The sequence below is a fragment of the Tachyglossus aculeatus genome, chromosome 11, assembly GCF_015852505.1.
Source record: "Tachyglossus aculeatus isolate mTacAcu1 chromosome 11, mTacAcu1.pri, whole genome shotgun sequence".
NCBI classification, from domain to species: domain Eukaryota; kingdom Metazoa; phylum Chordata; class Mammalia; order Monotremata; family Tachyglossidae; genus Tachyglossus; species Tachyglossus aculeatus.
In genome coordinates, this window is record NC_052076.1 from 532,933 (window position 1) to 560,610 (window position 27,678).

Consider the following 27,678-nt stretch of genomic DNA (forward strand, 5'->3'; position numbering starts at 1 on the left):
AGTCCCGGGGCGGGATCCAACATCGACCTTGAGTCTCCCTCCCACCCCGAGCTGTTCCGAGCACTGTCAGAGGCTGTTAGGGAGGAGGGTGGACAGACAGGCAGAACTCCAGGTGGTGTGGCCAGCCCAGCCCAGAAAAGAGAGAGTGCCTGCCTCTGCTCAGGAAACAGTAACAGGTGCTTTGCAAAGCCCCTTCTTCCCCACCATCTCTGGGAGGGCACCAAGTCCCGCTGTGGGGCACGGGCTCTTCCCATCCCTGGACAGTGGCTGCCTGACGGCTTCTCGCCCCTTTTCCCTTGCAGATCTCCGGTAGAGGTGGCAGCTTCACTGCCTTGTGCTTATGTCTGCTTTCCTTTGGTCCAGGGAGGGAAGAAGTGCAAGAAATCGTGTGGTCCCATAGAAAGAGCACAGGCCTGGGAGTCAGAGGACCTGGCTTCTCATCTGGGCTCTGCCCCTTGCCTGGTGTGTGACCTGAGGCAAATCACTTCACTTTTCTGGGCTCCAGTTTGCTCATCTGTAAAATAGGAATTCAGTACCTGCTCTCCCTCCTATTTTATCTGTGAGCCCCATGTGGGGCAGGGACCCTGTCTGACCTGACAGTCTTGTAACCACCCTAGTGCTTAGAACAGTGCTTGGCACACAGTAAATGCATCAATACCACCCTTGTTAATAATAATCGTGGTATTAAGTGCTTACTATGTTGTTATTATGAGAGAGGGGGCTAGGAAGCTCACCAGCTCCACCAGGGCCAGGCACTGTACTAAATGCTGGGTTAAATACAAGATGATTGGGTTGAACACAGTCCCTGTTCCACACAGGGCTCAGTCTTAATCCCCATTTACAAATGAGGTAACTGAGGCACAGAGAAGTGAGTTGACTTGCCTCTGGTCACACGAAGACAAGTGGCAGAGCCGGCAGTAAAACCCTGGTCCTCTGACTCCGTGCTCTTTCCACTAGGCCAGGCTCCCTCCCTGCTCCCGCCTGCCTCTTCCAACATCTTTAACTCCTCTTCAAGTTCCCAGTGTCCTCCCTACCTCCTCCCCATCCCACAATGTTGGTAAAGCTGAAGCCTCTCCACTTGGCTGTTCCACTCTCTGACCACCCCACCTCCTCCAAGGGGCCTTGTCCAAAGAACTCTCACAAGCCACTGGGGACAACTTAGGTTTATCATTATTTATTCTGCGGGCTCCGCCTGGTGTCAGAGGTCCCTGTGGCTTGGGAGCGTGCACTCAGGCCACCCCAAGCTAGGCAGCAGCCCGCAGATAAAAGCTTGATGTTTGTATTATACCTGCCCTCCCCCACCCCTGAAACTACAGCTTGGACCGTGGGCCGGCAGCCATCCCTCAGTAGCTCGGGTGCCCCAGGTGAATAGCTGAGAGTCAGGGACCGTCATCATCCTGCAGGGTTCCCTGTCGGGATCCCCAGGGCTGCACACCTCTCCAGCTTCACCAGCAGAAAGTACAGAAGGCTGTTCCACATCCCCGGCCCAGACTCTGCCCATCAGGCTCTGAAGTCGGGAAGGATTTCTGCCACTCTCCTACGGAGCTGCTCCCGCCTCTCCTCTCGTAACCTCTCCTCCTGCATGGACTCTGGGAGCCGCCTCCATTGCCGGAAAGCATTCCGAAGCATCCTCCTTAATGAGAGAGAAACCCGTAGCGAGCGTGTCTGCATGCATGGGCTCCCTGGCTTGAGTTGCCAGAGCAGGCCCCACCCAGCCGACATTCTGGAAGGTGGGATGAGGCTGGCCACAACGTGAGGGTGGCTGATTCTGGCGAGACTCACTGACTGAGGAAAAACCACTTCACCACCCAGCCCCTTCCCTCACCTCACCCAAGCACTGCCTCCTCCGGCATGCTCGGACCACATAGCCGCGATGGTCCCAGCAGGAGGAAATAAAGCCTGCTTTGTGAGCATGGGGAAGGCGGGTCATGGTGAAAGCCAGTGGCTCCGTGGCTGACTGTGCCTGCCACTTCAAGATCAGTCCGGGCCCAGGCCGAAAGCATCCTCTTTCTCCTCCTCCCCAGCCCTACGGCCGAGGGTCGGACCCTGGTTCTGCCTCATCCTTGACCCACTCAGACTGGGATTCCCATTGTTCTGTTCATTTTCAGTGTCACGTCCCCACCCCTCACAGAATCGTCCAGACCGAGTGTCTAGATGCCTGGAGGTGCTTTCTCTGTGACAAGAAGGCTCCTCTTTACCGGGCAGTGGGTCAGTGCTGAACGTTGGTGACACTGCTGTGAGCTCTGGCAGCAGGGAGTCGTACCCCAGGGTTCCCAACCCTGCCCCCGGCCAGCCGAGCACCCCGGACCTCACCAGTCACTGTGCAGGACTGCAGCCTGGTGCTTGTCCCGGACCAGCACCGACCAGGCCCCAAGGACCTTCTTCTTCAGGAAGGCTGCCCGCAGCTGGCTGGCTGTGGCGGCCAGGGCAGCGCGGTCCCGCTGGTACTGCACAAACGAGGAGGATCGGGGGGCAGAAACACACAACGAGCGTGGCACCCACGGGGGTGGGGGCACCCGGAAACAATTATCAAGGGAGTTTGCAGAAGCCCAAACTGGCCATGCCACCACCCTCTTGGATTCTGCCCTCTCTTTCAACGTGCCCCCCAGCTACACACACACATGCATGTCCCGTCTCTTACTGGATCCCGTCAGTTCTTCCTCCTCAACCCGCCCTTCTCTTTTCCCAGCCTCACTCTGCTATCCAGATTACTTTCTAAAACTTCTCACAATGACCCATTCCTCTCTGCAGCAAGCAGACTGCCTCCCACCCTCTTTGTTCACACCCCTGGCTAGGACACCGACCCCTTCACAGCTCTATCAGGGGCCTCGCCTGAGACTGACGGGTCCCGGCCCTGGTGAATTCCCTGGTGAGGCCTGGTGGGTTCCATTGTCTGTGGGCACCTCACCTGGACCCAGATGCTGAAAGTCTTCCTGAGCAGCACCTGGGAATGGAAGTCATCTGCCTGGGCTGTCAGCTGGGCTCTGCTGAGCTGAACGTGTCTGTGCCAGGTATTCAAGCAGCTCCGCTGGCAGGCCCTGCGCCAATGTGTCTGGGCGGCCTGGTAGGGGTGGAAAGAGCAAGATGCAGGCAGTGTGAACATCATGGGTAGGAGGTGTGAGTTCATCAAGAGGCCCAGCGGAAGGGCAAGGTAGGAAAGAGCAGTAGTGAGCTTAGGTGCTCTGTCGGGGCACTGGGCAAGAGGCCTGGGGAGGGGTTGGAGAAAACTGCTCTGCTTGTTTTTGGTGACATTTCCAAAATATTGTTACTGAGGGTGTGTGAAAGTGGGGAGAAAGAGAGAAGCTGGTGGCACCCCCGTGGGGTGGCTATTTCAGTTATCTGACTTGGCTTTTCTCTTCTTCCGGCCTCCTCCTCCTCTTCCTGAGAGAGAAGCAGGTGGCTGGGGGAGCACTCTGAACAGTGAGAAAGAGGAGCATTAACATCGCGAGAGAAGCGGGGGCACAGATAAGCAGTGTCACCGGGTGTGTATACGTGTGTGCATACTAAGCACTTACTTCACTGCCCTGCATGCAGGAAGGGCTTAATAAATACCATTGAGTGAGTGAGTGTGTGTGTGTGCACGCGTGCGTGTGCAAGCATGCTCTACCCCAGTCAAGTCTACTGATCATATTGTACTCTCCTTGAAGGCAGGGATCGTGTAATTTATTTTAATGTCTGTCTCCTCCTTTAGACCATAAGCTCGTTGTGGGCAGGCAATGTATTTGTTATACTGTACTCTCCCAAGTGCTTAGTACAGTGCTCTGCACATAGCACTCAGTAAATATGGTTGAATGAAGTGTCTGCTGACTACGGTATTGTTATTGTTACTATTATTATATTTGTTAAGCGCATATTAATTTTTAAGCAGTGTTCTAAGAGCTAGGGTAGATACAAGTTAGGCGGGACACAGTCCATGTCCCACTTGGGGTTCACAGTCTAAGTAGGAGGAAGAACAGGCTTTGAGTCCCCACTTTATAGATAAGAAAAACGAGGCACCCAGAAGTGAAGTGATTCATGCACCTGGCAAGTGACACAGCTGAGATTAGAACCCAGATCCTCTGACTCCCAAACCTGTGTTTTATCACTAGGCCACAGCTCTCCACAAGCCATGCTTGTTCTCTCCCAAGCAATCAGTATAGTGCTCTGCATACCCTAAGCACTCAATAAATTTCACTGATTGGTTTGCATGCAAACTCCTGAATCTGGTGTGTTTCTCTCTTTCTCTTTCTCCTCTGTCTCTCTCTACCTTTCCTGGGGCTCAGTCCCCCCGGCCCTGCCCTTTACCTCCATGTTCTCCTTGCTCTTCAACATCAGGGCCTTCCACGGATCCAGCCCCCGTGTCCGCAGCAGGGTCTTGTCGTAATGTTCCTTGGCCTTCGCCTGGAGCCGCTGATACTGCTGCAGCCTGCGCTGCTTCTCCAGTTCCTTCTGGAGATGGTGAAGGCAGAAATGTTCAGTCCATAAGATCACTCTCTCTCTGTCCCCTGCACCTTTCCCAACAGTTTCATGGGCCCGGTTCTGCCTGGGGACTCTAAGCCGACCTTCGGATAGATCCCCGGGCAGCCTCTACCAGGACTAAAGAAAGTGACTCGGGGGACGTGCCAGCTGAGCGGCTGGCCAGATCCTCCCAGTCCCCCTGGCGAGCAGGGAGCAGCGTATTCTGCTGGAGGTGGTCCCCGGATTCCTCGCCAGTGTGGGCACTAGGAGCTGTGGGTCCCTGCTCTGACTGGTCCAGGAGGTCCAGAACACCTGCCAGCACCCTCTCCCCCCTCAAGCAGCCCTTTCTCTCTTCTTTGATGAATGCTCTGAGCTGGATCACCTTCTAATACAGGGGAACCATAGAGCCCCTGAACCACAATTCTCAGCAGACACCACCTCCCTCCCTACTGTCCTCCTCAGCACATGCCCCATCCCCCTGGGCTGCCATCCCATCATGACAATGTGAGTGCAGTAGGCGTGACTCCTTACTCTCGGCTTCAAGGCTCTCCATCACCTCACCCCCTAATGCCTCACCTCCCTTCTCTCCTACAGCCCAGCCTGCACCCTCCGCTCCTCCGCCGCTAATCTCCTCACTGTACCTCATTCTCGCCTGTCCCGCCGTTGACCCCCCAGCCCATGTCCTTCCCCTGGCCTGGAATGTCCTCTCTCTCTGCACATCCGCCAAGTTAGCTCTCTTCCTTCCTTCAAAGCCCTACTGAGAGCTCACCTCCTCAAGGAGGTCTTCTCAGACTGAGCCCCTTTTTTCCTCTCCTCCACCCCATCCCCCCCACCCTACCTCCTTCCCCTCCCCACAGCACTTGTAGATATATTTGTACAGATTTATTACTCTATTTTACTTGTACATATTTACTATTTGTTTTGTTAATGATGTGCATATGGCTTTAATTCTATTTGTTCTGACGATTTTGACACCTATCTACATGTTTTGTTTTGTTGTCTGTCTCCCCCCTTCTAGACTGTGAGCCCACTGTGGGGTAGGGAACGTTTCTCTATGTTGCCGACTTGTACTTCCCAAGTGCTTAGTACAGTACTCAGCACACAGTAAGTGCTCAATAAATACAATTGAATGAATGAATGAATGAATGACCTGGGGTGCGGGTTGCTGGAGGAAATCCGTTCCCAGGTCTGGGAGCTCACTCGGGAGGAGAGGAAGAGCGGGGTGCCATGCTAACGGCTGCCGCTAATCTCCTCACCGTGCCTTGTTCCCCCTTGTCCCGCCATCGACCCCCGGCCCACGTCATCCCCCTGGCCTGGAATGCCCTCCCTCTGCCCATCTGCCAAGCTAGCTCTCTTCCTCCCTTCAAGGCCCTACTGAGAGCTCACCTCCTCCAGGAGGCCTTCCCAGACTGAGCCCCCAGACTGAGCCCCTTCCTTCCTCTCCCCTTCGTCCCCCTCTCCATCCCCCCGTCTTACCTCCTTCCCTTCCCCACAGCGCCTGTATATATGTATATGTTTGTACATATTTATTGCTCTATTTATTTATCTTACTTGTACATATCTATTCTATTTATTTTATTTTGTTAATATGTTTGGTTTTGTTCTCTGTCTTCCCCTTTTAGACCGTGAGCCCACTGTTGGGTAGGGACTGTCTCTATATGTTGCCAATTTGTACTTCCCAAGCGCTTAGTACAGTGCTCTGCACACAGTAAGCGCTCAATAAATACACTTGATTGATTGAGTTGGGGAAGTTAGCAGCTACTGAGCATTAAAGCCAGGTTCCACCACCTGGGGTCAGCGGGCAGGGAGCAGAGGCGGGACAGGCCGTCCTCACTCACCAGTTTCAGCAATCTCTTCTCTGCCCTCTGGATCCGCTTCGCTTCTACTTCCTGCCGCTGCCGCTCTTCCTCCCGGGCCTTTGCAAGGGCCTGGTCAACGCGAGCAGAGAGGTTCGGCCGCCTCCCCCGGCCGGGGAAATATTCTCACTGCCGCCGCCGTCCCCACCGTCCCCCGGTGTCTGCATGGCCTCGCGGAAGGCCCGTGTGCCATCCGGGGTCAGGGGAAAGGGCTTCTTGCCCTCCCGTTCGCCCCTGCTATCAGTCTGCCTCATGTACAGAGCCTACCACCCCACCCCCGCTGCCCGTACATTTCACATACCGTGCCCTCGGCCCCCACTGTCCGTACACCTCACGAACAGTGCTTGCTCCCTCACTCCCACTGTCTGTATGTATATTCCACATATGGGGCCTTCCCGGCCCCCACTGTCAGTACATCTTACAAAAATCAACCCCCATCACCCCTGTCCATATGCCTTACATACAGCTTCCCCCCGCTACCACCTCCACTGTTCGTATGCCTCATGTCAAGCCCCCCCTCGCTCTCCGCCCACCGTCTGGATGCCTAGTGTACAGAGTTTCCACCTCCCCCGCTGTCTGTACTCCTCACGTAAAGTGCCCCTACCGTCTGATCACCTCGCATACCGCATGCCCCCCGGCTCCTGCTGCCAGGGTGCCTCCCATACAGCACCCCCACCCTGGCTGCACCCACCACCCATCTCAACCCTTGCAACGTCCGAGACCTCCACCCCCGAGTTTTCCTTACCAAGTTCTCCTCTTCCTGCTTCTTCTTCCGGTCTTCCAGCTCCCTTCTCCGTTCTGCCCGCCGAACTGCTCTCTCCTCCATAGCTGGGAAACAGTACCCGGAAGCCTCAGCACCTAACAGCCATCGGCTTGGCCACTGTTTGAGCGCCAGGACCCCTCCCAGGCAATTGCAGGCTTCCTCCCATAGGAAATGTGTTCCTTCCACCGGGCAGCACTCTACCTTTGAGGATGGGGTGGGAGCAAGCAAGCTGCTTCGGACTGCCTCTGGACCTGGCAAAACAGCTGTGGGGGTCTTGCCTCAGGCCTTCTCTCTCCAAAGAAGGGGCCCTGGGAGTGGAAGGCAAAAAGTGCCAACAAGTAGAAGGCTGGCCTCTCCTCTGAGGAGTCTGAGGCTTCTGGCCAACCGAAATCATCCCCACTCCCTCTCTTCCCTGCAACACCACCAATAACTAAGGGCTTCTAGACCCTCTTATAAACCAGAGGTGCGATCTCCAGAGGGCTGGAGGGAGGGAAGGGTGGGCAGACAGAGTAGTAATTGCGGTATCTGTAAAGTGCTTATTATGTGTCAAGCCCTATACTAAGCACCGTGGTACATTCAGGATAATCAGGTCAGACGTAATAATAATGATGGCATTTATTAAGCGCTTACTATGTGCAAAGCACTGTTCTAAGCGCTGGGGAGGTTACAAGGTGAACAGGTTGTCCCACATGGGGCTCACAGTCTTCATCCCCATTTTACAGATGAGGGAACTGAGGCCCAGAGAGGTGAAGTGACTTGCCCAAAGTGACACAGCTGACAAGTGGCAGAGCCAGGATTTGAACCCACGACCTCTGACTCCGAAGCCCAGGCTCTTCCCCCTGAGCCACGCTGCTTCCCCTGACCCACATCATCCCTGACCCACAAAGGGCTCACGGTCTAAGACATGGGACTCACAGAAAGGAAGAAAAGAGGGAAGGAGGGAGGACAGGAAGAAGGTAGCTACCACAGAGGGAGGCTCAACCCCGGTGGCCTTGGGTCTGCAGGCCACGACAAACCCTCCGGCTGACCTCAGTGAGTTGGCGTGTTCAGTCATCTGCTGGGACCCTCTCCTTGGCCTGCCTGCCCCAGGGTTTGGCCCGGGACGCTTCGGGGCCACCAGAACTGCAGTGGCCCACAGCCTGGCCTTCTCCCGGGTTTCAGGATGGCACCCGGGCCCAGGATCGGGGCTTGGATGCCTGAGCTGACCAGTAGGGTGGCCATGATCACCGTGGCTGGCAGCCAGCCGTGGGGCCTCCTCCTGGCTTTGGACTGGAATGAGGCCTGGGGAGCACAGGGGAGTGGCCAGAGGGGAGGCTGGCCAGGTTCGTGTGGGGCCTCGGTGGAGCGCGGGACTGTGGATCTGGCCTTCAGAGCCCCAGTCCGGACCGTCCAGGCAGGCTCCTGCGGCTTTGGGCTCGTGTGTGGGGAGGGGTCCATCAGTGCCCTGCAAGAAAAAGTCTGGGTCAGCATTTCCACCCTTGCTGGCAGTCCTCGGAGCACCGTCAGGTGGGTTGCTCCGAAACCCCCCGTGTTTCTGGGGATCCTGGGAGGTCCGTTTCCAGTTCTACAGTGATCCTGTCTGCACCCCAACTCTGGGCTCTGCCATAGATGGCCATCTATGTACCCCCAAATCCCTGAAAAGCAAGGACTCTACTCAATTAAGTCCAATTCCGGGGCTCTCCATTGCTCTCTTGTGTCCTTGAGCACCCATCAGTTGGTCTTACAGAGGGGTGACCTTCCTGGGAGAAAAAGGGTCTGGGATTCCAGGATCTGAGCTGCGACCCACCCCCAGTCATATAAAACTCAGGACAAGGTGGTCAATCAATCAATCGTATTTATTGAGCGCTTACTGTGTGCAGAGCACTGTACTAAGCGCTTGGGAAGTACAAGTTGGCAACATATAGAGACAGTCCCTACCCAACAGTGGGCTCACAGTCTAAAAGGGGGAGACAGAGAAGAACAAAACCAAACATACTAACAAAATAAAATAAATAGAATAGATATGTACAAGTAAAATAAATAGAGTAATAAATATGTACAAACATATATACTTATATACAGGTACTGTGGGGAAGGGAAGGAGGTAAGATGGGGGGGATGGAGAGGGGGACGAGGGGGAGAGGAAGGGGCTCAGTCTGAGAAGGCCTCCCCTAAGGTTGATGGACAGACCTAATAACACCATCCGCCCACAATGCGCCCACCCACCTCTGGCCCTGCCAGCAGGACCTTATGACACTGCCCAATTCTAACCCTGTCGGCCACCCTGAACCCCACCGGTGCCCCTCAACAGGGCCGGCCAGCCCTAACACCCATTTTCAGCCCATTGTGACCGGTAGAGACCAGTGTCCGGGGTTGACTGCGCCACAAATAGCAGAAGTCACCAAAGAGAGAAAGAGGCCTCACTTGTTCTGGCCTCGCGTGTAGGTCCCGGGGATCCGTGCCCTTGCAGGCTCCACTGACGCCCCGCGACCCACTGGAGCTGAGCAGCCCAAGTGACAGCGCTTCCAGAAACGCCGCCATCTTCCTTTTGGTCTCTTCCTTCCTCAGCTCCAGCTCCCGTTTCCCCGCCTCCGCCCGACTCCAGCACTGCCACGCGGTGAAGCAGCGGCGAAGGATGCTGTTGCGGTGATTGGCGACGGCGAGCTGCTGCTTCCTGGAGGATGAGGTGTGGCTTGAACGGCCCCCGGTTCCTCCTCCCCCACACCTGGAATTTACCCTTTGTCTCTTTCTCCCCTGCAGACTGGTAGCTTCTCCAGAATGCATATCCTAATTCTACTGTCCTCTCCCTGACGCTTAGTATATAGCACTCTACACACAGAAGACTGTCAGCTCCTCAAGCCAGAGGTGGGAGGAGCGGGGAATCATGTCTACTAATTCTACTGTCCTCTCCCCAGTGCTCAGTACAGCACTCTGCACACAGCAGACTAAACTCCTTGAAGGCAGGAATCTAGTTTACTCACTCTACTGTCTTCTCCCAAAGCGTTCGGTACAGTGGTCTGAGCACAGAAAATGCTGACTGACTGCCAGAAACTGTAGACCAGGCAGGAGCAGGGCCCAGAGCAGGGGCAGGGTTACCATGGACCAGGCCAGCCCTGCAGGTATCACAGGAGAGGGGGTGCTCTGCTCCTCTGCTCCATCAGGAGACAGTCAGCCCCTCCAAAAGAAGACAGATGGAAGCAGATTCTGGTCTCCTGCAATTTAGTTTAAAAGGGAGCAGATTGCTCCCGGCCCTCCCTACATTACCTACCCCTCTTATCCCATAAGGCAGTGTGATGGATGGGGCTCCTCCTATAATACTACTATTATTACTATTATCACTATGGTACAAGTTAAAGTCTTACTATGTGTCAAGCACTGGACTAGCTACACAATAATCAGAGGAGCTGTCTTCAGGGGGTTCACAGTCTAAGTAGGTGGGAGGAGGATTTAATCCCTTTTTTACAGATGAGGAAGTTGAGGCACAGAGAAGTGACTTGTCCAAGGTCACACAACAGACAAGTGGCGGAGCCGGGATTAGAACCAAGATCATCTGGCTCCCAGGACTGGGTTCCTCCCACTAGACCATGCAGCTTCCCTGCTGCATGTCCCCTAACTCTGTGGGCGTCACCTGAGACGAGGGCCTGCCAGATGTATGTACTAGGTGCCCCAGGGGACACCAAGCCTCGAAAGGGAGTCCAAGCCTCATGGGAAGCAATATGGCTTAGTGGAACGAGCCTACCTGGGAGTCAGAGGACCTGGGTTCTAATCCCAACTCCACCACTTGTCTGCTCTGTGACCTTAGGCAAGTCACACAACTTCTCCAGGCCCCAAGTTTCCCCCTCTGTACAATGGGGGTTCCATACCTGTTCTCCTTCCCCCTTAGTCTGTGAATCCCTTATGGGGCAGAGACTCTGTCCACCCTAATTACCTTGAATTTCGCCTAGCACCTAGTACAGGGCTTGACACATTGTAAGCACTTCCCCAATACCAAAATTCTGATCAGGATTTTTCATAGTGTCAGAGTGCTGGAGCCGCGGGAAGCCCAGGCCTGTGCCCCACACCTGTTCTGTTCTCGAAGGAGAGTCTCCAAGTTGTGTATCTCCCTCTGCAGCCTCTGGGCCCAGGCGTAGTCTCTCCAGGCCCGCAGGGCCCGCAGCCGACACTGCCAATCCGCCAGAGCCCCAGCTTTGCCCATCTGGATCCTGCGATCCCGGACCAGCTGGAACCAGGCGGAGAAATGCTGCCGCAGGGTCTGCGGTGGAAACGGTGCAACACCAGTGGGTCAGGGACTGGGGGCGGGGGAGCGAGGGTGGGAGGCGGCAGGAGGGGGCAAGAGGGGTCAGGCGGGGGAGAGGCAGGCTTCTACAGGGAGGGGTATACACCCTGGGTGGGATGGAGGAGTAGTGAGGGATACACGCCCTGGGTGGGGTGGGGGAGGGGGATGGAATTTCATTGCAAAGCTACTTTAAAAAATCATCCACCAAACTCCAAAATTCAAGAACTCAGAGAGCTATTTAAAAACCTTTCTGTCCGCATTTGTTGACCATCCCGGGCCCTGAGGCCTTCTAGACTCTCGCGGATCTTCGAGATCTTCTAGCTCTATTCTGGGTGCGCCTGACTGATGCTGAGAGGAAATTTCCTGCATGGATCGAAAACTAGTGGGGATGAGTTTGGGTGTGGCAAACACAAAGCCTGCAATAATCCTTGGGATTTATCCCGGCCCATCCTCTGAGAAGTTGCAAACACAGTATCCCTGTGCAGGTATTCTTTGGCTTATTTCTCAGAGAAGGAATACGAGAACCTTTGCAAAGTCATCCCTGGTTTAGACCCACTGCCAGCCAGATCAGGACTGTCTCCAAAGGAGGTTAAATCCCACCAGATGCTTGGAGGAACTGACTCAGCAAGGATCATCCACCACCCTGACTCTTCCCCCCTCTGTCCCCAACTCCCCAGTGATCCAGCACAGACTATCCACCACCCCTGACTCTCCCCTCTGTCCCTGAGTCTCCCCCAGTGCCCCAACGCAGATCATCAAACACCCCTGACTCTCCCTCCCCCAGTGCCCCAGCCTGATCCCTCCATTGCCATGTGCTCACTCACCTGGTGATCCCTGACACCCTGTGCCATCAGTGGGTCCAGCGTTTCTCCCCCACTCTCTTTGTCTCGCTCTTCTTCTGGCTGTCGTAGAGCAGCTGGCACATTTTGGTCCAGGGGCTTTTCGGCCGCCACCTGCTCTTTCTCCCTCTGGAGCCTCTCTCTCTCCCTGAAAAGAACACCAATTCCAAAAGCTAATCACAGACTTCTCGGATGCTAATTCAGGGGTTGACAATATACCAAGGCAGATGACCTCCCCTCATTTGGGGGCACTGGTGACCCCGGTTCAGGGGAATGCTCGTGAGCCAGGGAGTAGTGCCAGCAGTTTCTGGCACAGACCCATGTTGTTGCTGTTACTCCCCCTCCCGCCCCCCGTCCTCCTTCCGGATAAAGAAAAACAACTCAGGACAACAAAGGGACCAAAACCTGGTCCAGAGACATCGTACACGGTTTGGCGGTGGGGTGGGGGTGGGGAGGGAAGAAGCATGCTAACAAGGAAAAAATAGATGGCAGAACAGAGAAGGGTTCTAGAGTGGCTGAACAATTGCCCAGAGAGCAAAAACTGGAACTCACTGAGACAGCATAAGGAGAAGAGACTTTGGCAATGAAGAAATAGTCCAGATCTTATAAGAGGCACTTTGGTAAAGAGCGGGTAATGGAGGCTGGGACCCCCAGAACAAACCCACTGATCAGAGGACGGGACTGGAGGGAGCTTGGACCTCAGTGATGCCGGCCCACACCGGCTACTTCTTACTACACTCCCGGGGGCAAGCCTGGCATTGTCCCAGGCCCGGGGCGAGATGCTCTACCCGACACGAGCTCAACATGGAGCTCAGCTCTGAGTCTGGTGGGGTACAGACAGATGGTCAGGACAGAGCAAGAGGCCCAGACAGTCCATGTAGGGCACAAGGGGACGAGGAGGGGCACAGCGGGAGGGGTGGGATGCACCGCTCCAGAGACACTGGTGGAAAAACCCCTAGAGCAAGGAGCGGAAGGAACCTCAGAACGCAGGCGTCCTCACCATGATTTCCGGTGTTCCCATGCTCCTGCCTGCAGCTCACCTGGGCTGACTCTGGCAGCTGCCCTGGCCCACTGCTTGTGGCCCACCTTCCCCCTTCCCCACAAAGCATTCCCTGAAGCCGGACCCATGGCCCATCCGCAGCCCTTGTCCCTGGCCGCCCACAGTGAACGGCGCAGCTAGAACCCCGGGGCCTGGAAATGGAAAGGTTCTGGGGGAAGGGAGGGTCCCTGCCCACCCAAGCCTCTCCCCGCCTCACGCACACTTTCCATGCCTCCTCCACGGTGTGCCTCTGGGCGGCCAGCTCTCTCCTGAGCTTGACCATCTCCCGCTGGACCTCCTCCTCCTCCTGCTTGGCCGCCAGGGCCCGCCTCCTCTGCTCTGCCCGTACCAGGGCCTGGGCCTCGGCCAGGGCCGCCTTCCTCAGGGCCGCCTCGGCTCTCTGTCGCTCGAGCTCCTTTTGATGCCTGAGACGATTTTCTCTCACCTGAAAGTGGGGGACCTGTGAAACGTGGAAGCGAGGACCTGGCCCGTTTTGGGGCAAACCCCTGGAGACAGAGCCAACTACGGTGGAAAGGCAAAGCCGGCTCACCACCCCACACCCCACCCAACACCACAACTCCCAAAGGTGGGGAAGTGGGGCCATTCACTCTAAGTGGCAATTCTTCCCCAGAGAAGTCCGCCGGGCATCTGGGGTCCAGAGCTCCACTTCTCACTGGCTAGGGCTCACAGCTCTCCCTCCACCTCAGCCGAATGGTGCCTGAAGGAATCATGATTTCCTTGCTAGAGAGTACCCATTTACCTCAGCACACGTGCCCTTGCTGAATAACAAATGATATCACAGCGAAGGTCCACCAAAACACGCTCTCCATCCCCCTGGAATGCTTCCTGTTCTACCCCACCGACCTGAGAAAGGCCAAAGGAGTATCTCCCTCTCCCTCTCTCTCTCGTTCTCTGTGGCCTGCCTTCCCCCTTCCCCACGAACCCTGCTCCGCCGCTGTGCGGGCACCCCAAGTGCAGACCTTGCCCACTAGTGGACAGCGAGAAGGGTGGTTGGTCCCTGCCCAAAGGTTAAGAATCTTTCTCCTTTCTGACACTCTCTCAGCTCACTTTCCTTGGTTCTCACAAAACCACCCCTGGGACTCTTTGTCCTACCATCATCTACATCATCATCATCATCAATCGTATTTATTGAGCGCTTACTATGTGCAGAGCACTGTACTAAGCACTTGGGAAGTACAAATTGGCACATCTGGAGGAATGCTCGCTAGGTGAACTCAGAGCATGACCTATCTGAATCCGCTGTTTTCCTCTCACCTGCTGATGCCTTAACTCCATGCTGAGGCGAGGGTCCTTCTGCTTTTTTTGGTGGTCAGTCAAATCGAGATCTCCCAATATTCCAGAATTTACCACTTCTTTGTGCAAGAGGTGCTGAATGAACTGTGGAACTGTGGTACTTTCTTCTCCGTTCTCCAAATAATCATAAGACTCTGAAAGAGATGCAGTCCATCCTGATACAATTCCCTTAGAAGCCTCTTTAGTGGACCAGACCTGTGGTCCCCCAGCTCAGAATCCTGATTCGGTCCCCCAGCTCAGAATCCTCAGTCAGGCAGGTGCACCAGGAATCTTTGGAATTCCAAGTCATCCTGGCTCTCGCACCCCTCCATACCTTGTCCATGGATTGACCCAAACCCTCCAGGCCCACAGAAACCCATTGATGTTTTTGCCATCTTAACTTCCTGGAGGTGCCAATTCCAGGCATTTACATCTGTTGGGTACAGAAGGCATTTCCTCTCCTTTATTCTGAACAAACTGGCCTCTGGCAGGGGCCCCTGGTTTCAGGCTAGGACAGGTCCATTTGGTAGCTCAGATACCCAATCCAGAGGGCAAGCCAGGGGGAGGCGGGGGCGGGAAAGGGAGGAGCATGCCTCAGTGGTATTACCTGGGCTCCAGATGGCTTCTCTCCTCTCTGACTGTACCCCAGGGTTTTCCAACAAGGTACCTTTTTGGCCTGTTGGCTCCTGGAAGCCAACCCTCTCCCAGTCCTCAGACCCACTAAGATCCTGCCCCCCGCACTCCCACTGAAACATGGTGGCTGCCTCCTCTGACTGACAGGAAACCAGTGCTATTCCAGGGAGGGGCAGGACAGGGCAAGGTCAGGCAGGAGCCCAAGCGTAGAGTCATCAGGGCACATTACGGTTGCTACTTAAAGGACATCATCAGCTTAACTGGGGAACCCAAATGGAAAACCCAGTCTAGCTGGAAAGTAGCATGGAGAATCAATGAGCAATTTTCCCCTGAAAGCAGGAGGGAGGAAGGGGAGTAAAAGCCACCTATTTCAACCCAGCTGGGGGCCCCCTGCGGGGACCAGCCCCGGGGACAGAGTCAGCTGAGTGCTACAGCTGGACCCAAAGAGATGCCAGCTCACCTTCTAACGTGTTGAACTGGAGCAAGCTGGTAGTCTCGGGAAGACGACCTGGACAGAGCACCGGGTCCCCAGTGGCCTCAGAGTCCCTCATCAGTTCTGGGGTCAGCTTGGAATCCAGCCAATCATGAAGCAGCTCCTGGGCTGGGTGGAAAGTGCAGATATGTACCCAGTAGACTTATTTCAGGGGTTCACAACCACTTACCTCAGCCCCGTCCTTCTGAAGGCGGGCACCCCCACTTTTCGAATGCTGATTTCCCAGCTGTGGGGGTTGGAAAAAAATTGCTCTGACTTCATTTCTAGTAACCTGTCTCTGCACCACCGAGTCTACAGGGCTCAATGTCATCTATCCATCCCTCCCTCCCCACCTCCCTCCATCCAACCCAATCCTCCTCTGCCTCCCTCCTCCAAACACCCCGAGGCCTCAGTTTGGGCCACACAACACTAACTCAGGTCTCCTCCTCTTCTTGTGACGACTCCTTGATTCTTCTTCTCTCTCTAAATCTGACCAAGGGTGTCCCCCGAGGTGCTGTTCCAAGTCCCCGACTCTTCTTGCTTACAACTCACTCTCTCGGGGAGTTCAATCGCTCCCTCAGCTTTAGCTCCTTCCTCCCTCCTCCCTGCAGATGACTCCCAAGTCTCTCTCTCTGTAGCCCCAGCTTCTCCCTTGACCTGGGATCCCAATTCCTCTTGCCCCCAAGATGTCTCAACTTGGGTGTCCCACTGGCCCCTCAAAATGAACATGTATCGGACAAAACTCCTCGTCTTGCCCCCTACTCACTCCTCCGCCTCACTTTCCCATCCCAGTCAATGCCACCACTATCCTCCCCGTCCTAAAACCCCACACCCTCGGGAGTGGCCTTGCCTCCTCGCTATCGTTCCACTCTCGAGAAGCAGTGTGACCTAGTGGATGGAGCCCAGGCCTGGGAGTCAGAAGGACCTGGGTTCTAGTCCTGGCTCTGCCACTTGTCTGCTGGGTGACCTTGGGAAAGTCACCTAACTTCTCTGCCTCAATTATCTCATCAGTAAAATGGGAATTAGGACTGTGAGCCCCAAGGGGAACACGGACTGTTTCCAACCTGATTACTTTGTATCTACTCCAGTGCTTAGAACAGTGCCTGGCACATAGTAAGCCATTAACAATACCATAAAAAAAAAAAACCCTCTCACATTCAGTCTATGGCCAACTGCTGTACCTTCTTCCTACACGACATCTCCTGGTTCCTCCCCTTCCTCTCACCCAAACTGCTATCACCCTGTCATATGCGCTGGTCTTTAATGAGCCTAGTCATTGGTCTCCCAGCCTTCAGGATATAAATGGAGTTGTCCTTCACATTCGAAGATGACTGGCAGACTGTTAAATTCAACTATGAGTGTGTGTGCAGTTGAAAAGGCCAATGTGGGATCCACAGTCCCAGCCCCACTGTCCCCCATTCTGTGGTGCTTAATGTTGGCCAATGAAGCTTTTGCTCAAAGAGAACCAAGCTCTTCAATAAAGACTCCATGCTCCTGCTCTACGGATCATCTTCCTGAAGCATTACTAACCCCACATCGCTCTTCTCCTCAAAACCCTCCGTCAGCTCCCCCGGCCTCTCCACATGGAACCAAAGCTCCTCACTATCAGCTGCAAGGTTCTCCCCCATCTGCCCTCAACCCTAGCCTATCTCCTCGCTTTTGCCGCTAATCCCCAACTCTCAGTTGACAAATCTGGTCGTGACTATCTTTATGTCTGCCTCCCCTGTGGGAGGGAAAGCTCTTTGTGGGCAGGGGATGTGTCGCCCCTGTTTCCCAAGCATCTGGTGCAGTACACTGCACCAAGTAGGTGCTCAATAAATACTACTACCACCACCACCTGTCAGCCTCTTCTCTCTCTCCAACCAATCAATCAGTTGTATTTACTGAGCACTTATTGTGTGCAGAATTTACTGAGCACTTACTGTGTGCAGAACACTATACTAAGCTGTTGGGAGAGTACAATGTAACAGAGTTGGTAGACACATTCCCTGCCCACAACGAGCTTATAGGAATTGGCAGTCTCCACCAAGTTGGTACCCTCCAAGGTCCCCGATGATCTCCTCAGAGCCAAGTCAAAACTAATTAGGGTGAGGGTTAGGAGGTAATAGTGGTAATAGTATTTATTAGCACTGCCACTCCCACTTACTACATAGCCCCAGAGCAGTTGTAGAGAGAGAGAGGGAGAGGGAGAGGGAGAGAGAGAGAGACAGAGAGAGAGAGAGAGAGAGAGAGAGAGAGAGAGAGAGAGAACCCAGCTTTATGAGAAGAGTAGAAGAGTAACACAAACAGCCAGGCCCTTGTCACCGATCTGTCCCCTGGCCTGCTTGCCTGTCTTTCTGCCCGCCGGCCCTCCCGCCCATCCACCCGCTGGCTGCTAGGGCTGATGCTCTCTCCTGAGCCAGCAGGGGCACCCGCTCAGGGCCCAGGAGACTGGCCCACCTTCGGCATAGGTGCCATCGTGGTCCTGCAATTGCTCTGACGTTTCCAGGTCTGCCACGAAGCTCGGGGGTTTCTGGGGAAACCTGGAGTCTTTCAGAGCAAAGGCTTCTGAAACAGCAAACTCTGAGGCCTGCTCCACTTTCTAATTTAAAAGAAGAAAATGAACCGTTTCAGAGCAGCTCCTGTTGTCCCGGCTCCCGCTGCCCCGTGGCCTCAGGCGAGAAACTCCTAAAGGATGGGGAAAGAGGTTTTCACTTCTCCTTCGGGTCCCTCGGGGCCCAACACTCCATTCCGTCCCCAGGAAGGCGGGTGCTCCTATCGGCCAGCCGCGTACTGGGCGATGGTGAGGGTGATGAACATGATCACAGCCATGAGAGGGCCCTGCTGCCCTCCACCTGCATCGCTCATGGTGACTTACGGTCTGAAGGTTCCCCTTCAAATCGGTCCTCAGACACTTCCACTCTTCTGGAGACGGGGGCCCGGACCTCAAACGGTTCCCTCAGCACAGACTGCTCCCCGCCGTCCTCTAGTCCTCAGACACTTCCACTCTTCCAGAGAGTAGGGGCCCAGGCCCCAAAAGGCTCCCCCAGCACAGACATCCCTCCACCTCCCACCCCACTCTGGCTCTCAGCAGGATGTGCCCAGAGGGCTGGATGCTTTCCACCAGGTTTCCCATGTGGCAAGGCCTGCTCCCTTGCTACCCTCATCTGCTCTCATGCCCGTGCCACCCAAACCAGATACCCACTGTCCCCACTGTCCCCATCACCCCCATCCGCACCCAGACCCCCACCCCCAAGGAACGCGCCAACCACCTTCAGGCTTCAGGCAAGCGGTGATGGGTTCTTACCTTGACCCAATGAGCCACAGTGTCGTTCTCAAACCTGGGCTGGAAAGAAGAGCAGAGACTACGTCATCCCCGGGCACCACCCGGCCCCACTCCGAAAGCCAACTCGCCACTCTTCCCACTGGTTCTCCGCTCTGCCTGCTCTGCCCCCTCCTTCCTCCGAGCTCACTTTCTATCAGGAGGGTCTAAAGGAAGCCATGGTGGCAACATGACAGAATCCACCAGACCCCAGCCCTCCCTGCCTTCCAGGCCTGGTGCCTGGAACCCCTCCTCCTCTTCTTCCTCCTTCTCCTACTGGTCTTCCCCGAGTCATAGCCAACCCCAGACACCTTGAGCTGTGCTGCCATAGTTGTTCAAGCCCATTCCCAGGCCTGGGATCTACAGCAGCACCCGGTCCGGCCCGCCCTGGCCCAATGGGCAGAGATTGACTTTGATCCCTCCAGTTGTGTGCACCTTTCCATCTGTCACCCCGAGAGAGCAGAAGCCTCTTGGGGGCAGGGGACCCATGGCTTCTTCGAGCTGCACTTTCCCGGTATGGCATCCGGCACCCAGTGGGACTCAATCGATCCCAGTTGCTCCCGCCAGTCTTGACTTTTCTAAAGATCCATGGGTCTGAATCCATGACCCACAAATGGGGAGATTCAGGCCAGCAAATTAACGTAAGGAGAGGGAAGAATGACCAACGCGCTGTGCGCCAAGCTCTGTGCTGCTTGCTGGGGCGGATACAGGATCATCAGATCGGACACCGCCCCTTTCCCCTGTGAGGTTTACAATCCTGGAGGGAGGACAAGGTCAGAAGCCAGAAGTGGGGGTGGTTCTCTGGGCCAGGGGGTGGGAGAGGGGTGTTTAACAAGTCAGTTTTGACCACCACCTGCACAGCGGCGACTCCCAAATCTCCCTCTCTGACCCCAACCCCTCTCCTGCCCTGCCGCCTCACATCTCTTCCTGCCTCCAGGATGGCCCGGCCTCGTTGTCCCGCTGGCCTCTCAAGCTCAACATATCAATCCATGGTATTTACTGAGCACTTACTGAACACTTATTCACTAAGCAATTGGACAAACACAACAGAGTCAGCAGACACATTCCCTAGCCTAAACGGATCTTCTCATCTTCCCTCCCAAACCCTCTCCTCCTCTCAAGCTCAACATATCAATCCATGGTATTTACTGAGCACTTACTGAACACTTATTCACTAAGCAATTGGACAAACACAACAGAGTCAGCAGACACATTCCCTAGCCTAAACGGATCTTCTCATCTTCCCTCCCAAACCCTCTCCTCCTTCGTTTCCGCCCCCACCCTCAGCCGTGGTATTTGTTAAGCGCTTTACTATGTGCCAGGCACTGTACTAAGTGCCGGGGCATATACAAGTTAATCAAGTTGGACACAGCCCCTGTCCCACATGGGGCTCTCAGTCTTAATTCCCATTTTACAGATGACGGAACTGAGGGCAGAGAGAATAATAATAATAATAGTAATAATAATAGTACTTGTTAAGTCTTACTATGTGCCAAGCATTTTTCTAAGCACTGGGGCAGATACAAATTAATCAGGTTGGACATAGTCCCTGCCCACATGGGGCTCACACTCTTAATCCCCATTTTACAGATGAGGTAACTGAGGCTCAGAGAAGTGAAGTGATTTGCCCATGGTGGAGCCAGGATTAGAACCTTGGTCCTTCTGACTTCCAGGCCCTGTGCTCTATTCACGAGGCTGAGCTACTGCCTACTGTATTTTGGAACCGTGGACACCACTCTTTCCTGTCTCCAGGGTCCACAAGCCAAGCATCATCCAACAACTTGCTCTTTCAACTCGCGTATCCAGTCTGTCACCAAACGCTCTCGGATTTTCCTCCACACTTCCAGGCTCTGCCTCTTCGTGTCCTCACGGGCGCTGGTCAGACCCGGACTCCGTCACTGGATCGCTGCTCTCCCTGCCTCCAGCCTTACCTTCAAAACCCTCCTAAAATCTCACCTCCTGCACTAGACCTCCCTAAACACATCACTGGCACCCCCAGATTCCGCTCCCTACCTTGCACCTATGGATCTCTAGGCTGTAAGCTTGTCCTCTAGACTGTAAGCTCATTGTGGGCAGGAAATGTGTATTGTACTTTCCCAAGCGTTTAGCACAGTGCTCTGCACACAGTAAGTATTCAATAAATACCACTGATTGATTGATTGATCTACTTATGGCCAACCTCAGCACTCAGAATCTCTATGCATATTTGCTTGATCACCAGTTTTATTTATTCTAATTCCACTGCATGTAAAGATCTCTGGCGCCTCCTGCCCCACTAAAGAGTGAGTTCCCTTGGTCTTGTGCATCTGCTGTATGCCCCAAGGAGTGAGTACAGAGCACCACAGTTGATCAGTACATATTTATTACTCTATTTATTTATTTATTTATTTTACTTGTACATATCTATTCTATTTATTTTATTTTGTTAATGTTTGGTTTTGTTCTCTGTCTCCCCCTTCTAGACTGTGAGCCCACTGTTGGGTAGGGACTGTCTCTATATGTCGCCAACTTGTACTTCCCAAGTGCTTAGTATAGTGCTCTGTACACAGTAAGCGCTCAATAAATATGATTGATTGATTGATTGATCAGTGTTCAGCATATACCATCACTACTACTGCTGCTGCTGCTCCTACTTTTCTTTCCTCTCCATTCCATATTTGACCCTTCTGTCAGGGTCATTATCCTAAAACATCCTCTCTCACCCACCTCCCCATCCCTCAAACACCTCTGGTGGCTGCCCATTCCTCTTTGCATCGGGCAGAAACTCCTCACCAACGGCTTTAAGGCACTGCTTCAGCTCTCTCTCCCCCATGCTTATCTTCATCCCCCTCCCATCCGACCCTGCCCTCTCAAGCAAACCATATTGGACGTCATTCTTGACCCTCCCACCTGGGGCCTCTTGTTCACACTTTCACACCCATCCTCCTGCACTGAGCTCCCCCTTTTCCCCCCACCATAAAATTTGCCAGATCATGACTCTCCCCATTTTCAAAGCCCTTCAGAAATCACACCTCCACCAGAAGTACTATTACAAGTAGTGATAGTAGTTTGAGAGGCAGTGTGGACCAGTGAAAAGAGCAGGGTCCTGGATTCTAATCCCAGATCTGCCACTTGCCTGCTGTGTGGCTTTAGGAAAGTTACTTTACTTTTCTGTACCACAGTTTCTTCATCTGTAAAATGGAAATTAAATGCCTGTTCTCCCTCCTACTTTTAGATTATGAGCACCCCCCGGCCCCGCATGGGAAGAGGCTGTGTCCAATCTGATTTTCTTGTACCTACCTCAGTAATTACAATAGTGCTTGGCACATACTGTTTAACAAATACCACTATTATCAGTAGTATTTTATTGAGCACTTACTGCAGTACACTGTACACCATACTAGATGCTTGGGAAGTACTAAATAAGGAAGTGGCATATTCCCTGCCCACAAGAAGTTTACACTCTAATGGAAGGGCCAGACAAAAGAATATTTACAGGTAATCAAAATGGACAGCTGAATGAACATAAACCCATGAGTGCTGACATTGGGAGTAAACAAGTTCCTCAGCTCTAGACTCGGCTGAAGAGATGAGAGAGCTGTTGCAGAGGTAATAGTATATATTAAGTGCTTACTGTGTGCAGAGCACCTTACTAAGTGTTTCGGGCACGGAATGTCTGTTATGTTGTTGCGGTGCACTTCCCCAAGTGCTTAGTACAGTGGCCTGTATACAGAAAGTGCTCAATAAATGTGAATCATTAATTGAATTAGATAGTGACCCTGAACCTTGAGGGGGCTTACAATTTACGAATACAGAAAGTGGAGGAGGGTAATAAGGGGTGGAGACAGACACAGAGAGAGCAATGAAAGGGAAGACTTGTTGGTCGAGGTGGGATTTTAGGTGGGCTTGGAGGCAGGAGAAGGCTGTGGCCTGTCATTTTCTTCTTCCAGCTACTACGTGAAGCACTTATGCACATGCTGTTCCTAGTGGCACTTTGCACACATCCGTTTTCACACTCTTATTAATGCACTTGCTCTTCGGCATGCTCTACCCCTCCATCTCCTCCTATCTATAATTCATTCTGTGTCTATCCCTTGGGTTGGGTTGCAGCTCCGTGAAGGCAGCGATCTTGACTAACTCTACCGTCCTCTCCCTAGCGCTTAGCACAGCACTCTGCACACAGTTTACTCTCAGCTCACTGTAGCCAGGGATCCCATCTACCGAAGTTATCGTCACCCCGAGCTCGGTCAATAATAATAATTCTGGTATTTGTTAAGTGCTTACTAATGTGGCAGGTGCTGTCCCAAAGGCTGGGGTGGATACAAGCAGATCGGGTTGGACATGGTTCCTGTCCCATGTTGGGCTCACCCCCAACCTCTCAACCCCCATTTTGCAGCTGAGGAAACTGAGGCACAGAGAAGTGAAGTGACTTGCCCAAGGTCACAGAGCAGACAAGTGATCCCCCTCCAGGCATTCTCTTTTTCTTCTAGACTGTGAGCCCGTTGTTGCGTAGGGACCGGCTCTCTATGTTGCCGACCTGTACTTCCCGAGTGCTTAGTACCGTGCTCTGCACACAGTAAGCGCTCATTAAATATGATTGAATGAAGTGGGGGAGGCAGCATTAGAACATGACTCCCAGGCCCCTGCTCTAATAATAATAATAATAATGGTATCTGTTAAGCGCTTCCTATGTGCAAAGCACTGTTCTAAGCGCTGGGGAGGTTACAATCAATCAGTCGTATTTATTGAGCACTTACTGTGTGCAGAGCACTGTACTAAGTGCTTGGGAAGTACAAGTTGGCAACATATAGAGACAGTCCCTACCCAACAGTGGGCTCACAGTCTAGAAGGGGAAGACAGACAACAAAACAAGACGTATTAACAAAAGAAAATAAATAGAATAAATATGTACAAATAAAATAGAGTAATAAATACGTACAAACATATATACATACATACAGGTGCTGACTAAGCCCTCTTTTCCTTTTTCCCCACTCCCTTAATAATAATAATAATAATAATTGTGGCACTTGAGCCTGTTGTTGGGCAGGGACCATCTCTATATGTTGCCAACTTGTACTTCCCAAGCGCTTAGTACAGTGCTCTGCACACAGTAAGCGCTCAATAAATACGATTGATGATGATGATGAAGACGTATTAACAAAATAAAAGAAATAGAATAAATATGTACAAATAAAATAAATAAAGAGTAATAAATACGTACAAACATATATACATATATACAGATGCTGACTAAGCCCTCCTTTCCTTTTTCCCCACTCCCTTAATAATAATAATAATTGTGGCATTTGAGCCTGCTGTTGGGCAGGGACCGTCTCTATATGTTGCCAACTTGTACTTCCCAAGCGCTTGGTACAGTGCTCTGCACACAGTAAGCGCTCAATAAATATGACTGAATGAATGAATTTGTTAAGCACTTACTACGTGCCAGGCACTGTACTAAGCGCTGGGGTGGATATAAGCAAATTGGGTTGGACACAATCCCGGTCCCACATGGGGCTCACAGTCTTAATCCCCATCTGACAAATGAGGTAACTGAGGACAGTGAAGTTAAATGACTTGCCCAAGGCCACACAGCAAAGTGGTGGAGTCACCCTGACTTGCTCCCTTTATTCATCCCAGCTCCACCAATTGTCAGCTGTGTGATTTTGGGCAAGTCACTTAACTTCTCTGTGCCTCAGTGACCTCATCTGTAAAATGGGGATTAAGACTGTGAGCCCCCAGTAGGACAACCTGATCACCTTGTAACCTCCCCAGCACTTAGAACAGTGCTTTGCACCTAGTAAGCGCTCAATAAATGCCATCATTATTATTATTATTATTATTCCCCCTCCCAGCCCCAAAGCACTTCTGTGCATATCTGTCATGGGTTCAAATCCCAGCTCTGCCGACTGTCAGCTGTGTGACTTTGGGCAAGACACTTAACCTCTCTGGGCCTCAGTTACCTCATGTGCAAAATGGGGACTAAGATTGTGAGCCACACGTGGGACAACCTGATCACCTTGTATCCTCTCCAGAGCTTAGAACGGTGCTTGGCACATAGTAAACGCTTAACAAATGCCATCATTATTTATTACTTATTTATCTGGCATTTATTTATTTGGGTTAATGTCCATCTCCTCCTTCTTGACTGTAAACTCATTGTGGGCAGGGAATGGGCCTGTTGATTGTTATATTGTACTCTCCCAGGTGCTTAGTACAGTGCTCTCCACACAGTAAGCGCTCAATAAATATATGTATATGTATACATATGTATATATGTTTGTACATATTAATTACTCTATTTATTTTACTTGTACATATTTATTCTATTTATTTTATTTTGTTAATATGTTTTGTTTTGTTGCCTGTCTCCCGCTTCTAGCCTGTGCGCCTGTTGTTGGGTAGGGAGGATCAGGTTGCCCCACGGGGGGCTCACAGTTTTAATCCCCATTTTACAGATGAGGCAACTGAGGCCAAGAGAAGTTAAGTGACTTGCCCGAAGTCACACAGCTGGCAATTGGTGGAGCCGGGATTTGAACCCATGACCTCTGACGTCAAAGCTCGGGCCACGCTGCTTCACAAGGGCCCTATCCACTAGGACGTGCTGCTTCCTAGTCCTGCCCGGTCCGCGGTGGGGTGGAGATTATGTGTGTGTGTCAGTCCATCTCGGGTGGCACTTGCGTCCACAATAGCTCTCAATCAATCAATCGTATTTATTGAGTGCTTACTGTGTGCAGAGCACTGTACTAAGCGTTTGGGAAGTACAAGTTGGCAACATATGGAGACAGTCCCTACCCAGCAGTGGGCTCACGGTCTAAAAGGGGGAAGACAGGGAACAAAACCAAACATACTAACAAAATAAAATAAATAGAACAGATATGTACAAGTAAAATAGAGTAATAAATATGTACAAACATATATACACATATACAGGTGCTGTGGGGAAGGGAAGGAGGTAAGATGCGGGGGATGGAGAGGGGAACGAGGGGGACAGGAAGGAAGGGGCTCAGTGTGGGAAGGCCTCCTGGAGGAGGTGAGCTCTCAGTAGGGCCTTGAAGGGAGGAAGAGAGCTAGCTGGGCGGATGGGCGGAGGGAGGGCATTCAATCAATCAATCAATCAATCGTATTTAATGAGCGCTTACTGTGTGCAGAGCACTGTACTACGTGCTTGGGAAGTACAAGTTCATTATCATCATCAACCGTATTTATTGAGCGCTTCCTGTGTGCAGAGCACTATACTAAGCGTTTGGGAAGTCCAAGTTGGCAACATATAGAGACAGTCCCTACCCAACAGTGGGCTCACAGTCTAAAAGAGGGAGACAGAGAACAAAACCAAACATACTAACACAATAAAATAAATAGAATAGATATGTACAAGTAAAATAAATAAATAAATAGAGTAATAAATATGTACAAACATATATACACATATACAGGTGCTGTGGGGAAGGGAAGGAGGTAAGATGGGGGGGATGGAGAGGGGGACGAGGGGGGGAGGAAGGAAGGGGCTCAGTGTGGGAAGGCCTCCTGGAGGAGGTGAGCTCTCAGTAGGGCCTTGAAGGGAGGAAGAGAGCTAGCTGGGCGGATGGGCGGAGGGAGGGCATTCATTCAATCAACCAATCAATCAATCGTATTTAATGAGCGCTTACTGTGTGCAGAGCACTGTACTAAGCGCTTGGGAAGTCCAAGTTGGCAACATCTAGAGACGGTCCCTACCCAACAGTGGGCTCACAGTCGAAAAGAGGGAGACAGAGAACAAAACCAAACATACTAACACAATAAAATAGATAGAATAGATATGTACAAGTAAAATAGAGTAATAAATATGTATAAACATATATACACATATACAGGTGCTGTGGGGAAGGGAAGGAGGTAAGATGGGGGGATGGAGAGGGGGACGAGGGGGAGAGGAAGGAAGGGGCTCAGTGTGGGAAGGCCTCCTGGAGGAGGGGAGCTCTCAGTAGGGCCCTGAAGGGAGGAAGAGAGCTAGCTTGGCGGATGGACGGAGGGAGGGCATTCAATCAATCAATCGTATTTAATGAGCGCTTACTATGTGCACAGCACTGTACTACGCACTTGGGAAGTACAAGTTCATTATCGTCATCAATCGTATTTATTGAGCGCTTCCTGTGTGCAGAGCACTGTACTAAGCGCTTCCCAAGCGCTTAGTACAGTGCTCTGCACACAGGAAGCGCTCGGGAAGTCCAAGTTGGCAACATCTAGAGACAGTCCCTACCCAACAGCGGGCTCACAGTCTAAAAGGGGGAGACCGAGAACAAAACCAAACACACTAACAAAATAAAATCAATAGAATAGATATGTACAGGTAAAATAAATAAATAAATAAATACACAGTGTAAAAGGGGGAGACAGAGAACAAAACCAGACACACTAACAGAATAAAATCAATAGAATAGATATGTACAGGTAAAATAAATAAATAAATAGAGTGTTTCCAGGCCCGGGGGTCGACGGCGGGACAGGCGAGAAGGAGGCCCGGTGAGGAGATTAGCGGCAGAGGAGCGGAGGGTGCGCGGAGGCCCGGGGACACGTTGCCACGGAAAGCCGACCCTTAGGGACGGGCGGAGGGGGGGTGGCCCGGGGTGTCCCGGCCCTCGGGCCCCCAGAGCTCCCTCATCACCTTGGCGTCCGCCGTCTTCGCCCGCCGCTTCCAGCGGTACAGCTCCGGCCTGCTGCCCCGGAAGGCCATGCCACGGTCCCGCAGGGTCCCGCAGGGCCCCGCGCCCCGGTGGTTGCCGCTAGCAACGCCGGCCCCTTCGACGACACAGTAGACGCCTCTTCCGT

The 27,678-nt window shown here is 52.8% G+C and overlaps 1 protein-coding gene across 2 annotated transcripts; it reads right to left on the reverse strand.

The window, feature by feature from the left end:
• Positions 1 to 1,168: 1,168 nt before the first annotated feature.
• Positions 1,169 to 27,652, reverse strand: CCDC191 (coiled-coil domain containing 191). Of its 2 annotated transcripts, XM_038754429.1 has the most exons (18): positions 27,515 to 27,652; positions 18,874 to 18,912; positions 18,027 to 18,168; positions 15,576 to 15,716; positions 14,465 to 14,637; positions 13,411 to 13,634; positions 12,136 to 12,298; positions 11,558 to 11,674; positions 11,097 to 11,287; positions 9,460 to 9,709; positions 8,085 to 8,500; positions 7,258 to 7,364; positions 7,039 to 7,121; positions 6,276 to 6,365; positions 4,285 to 4,428; positions 2,909 to 3,061; positions 2,314 to 2,447; positions 1,169 to 1,633 (listed from the first exon to the last, which is right to left on the reverse strand). In XM_038754429.1, exons 1-18 carry the CDS (start codon positions 27,581 to 27,583, stop codon positions 1,501 to 1,503), a joined length of 2,769 nt encoding a protein of 922 aa, XP_038610357.1. In that variant the 5' UTR covers positions 27,584 to 27,652; the 3' UTR covers positions 1,169 to 1,500. The 2 variants fall into 2 exon arrangements, with proteins under 2 accessions (XP_038610357.1, XP_038610358.1); XM_038754430.1 differs by lacking the exon at positions 11,558 to 11,674.
• Positions 27,653 to 27,678: the final 26 nt, after the last annotated feature.

Bases quoted from the DNA above. Each gene is read 5' to 3' on its own strand.
- CCDC191 (XM_038754429.1), bottom strand. From the start codon at position 27,583: ATGGCCTTCCGGGGCAGCAGGCCGGAGCTGTACCGCTGGAAGCGGCGG. The intron at 8,501-9,459 runs GTGAGGCCTCTT...TTTTTCTTGCAG, and splicing joins TACACGCGAGGCCAGAACAA to GGCACTGATGGACCCCTCCC. The intron at 1,634-2,313 runs GTGAGGTCCGGG...TCTCTCATTAAG, and splicing joins GCAGTCCTGCACAGTGACTG to GAGGATGCTTCGGAATGCTT.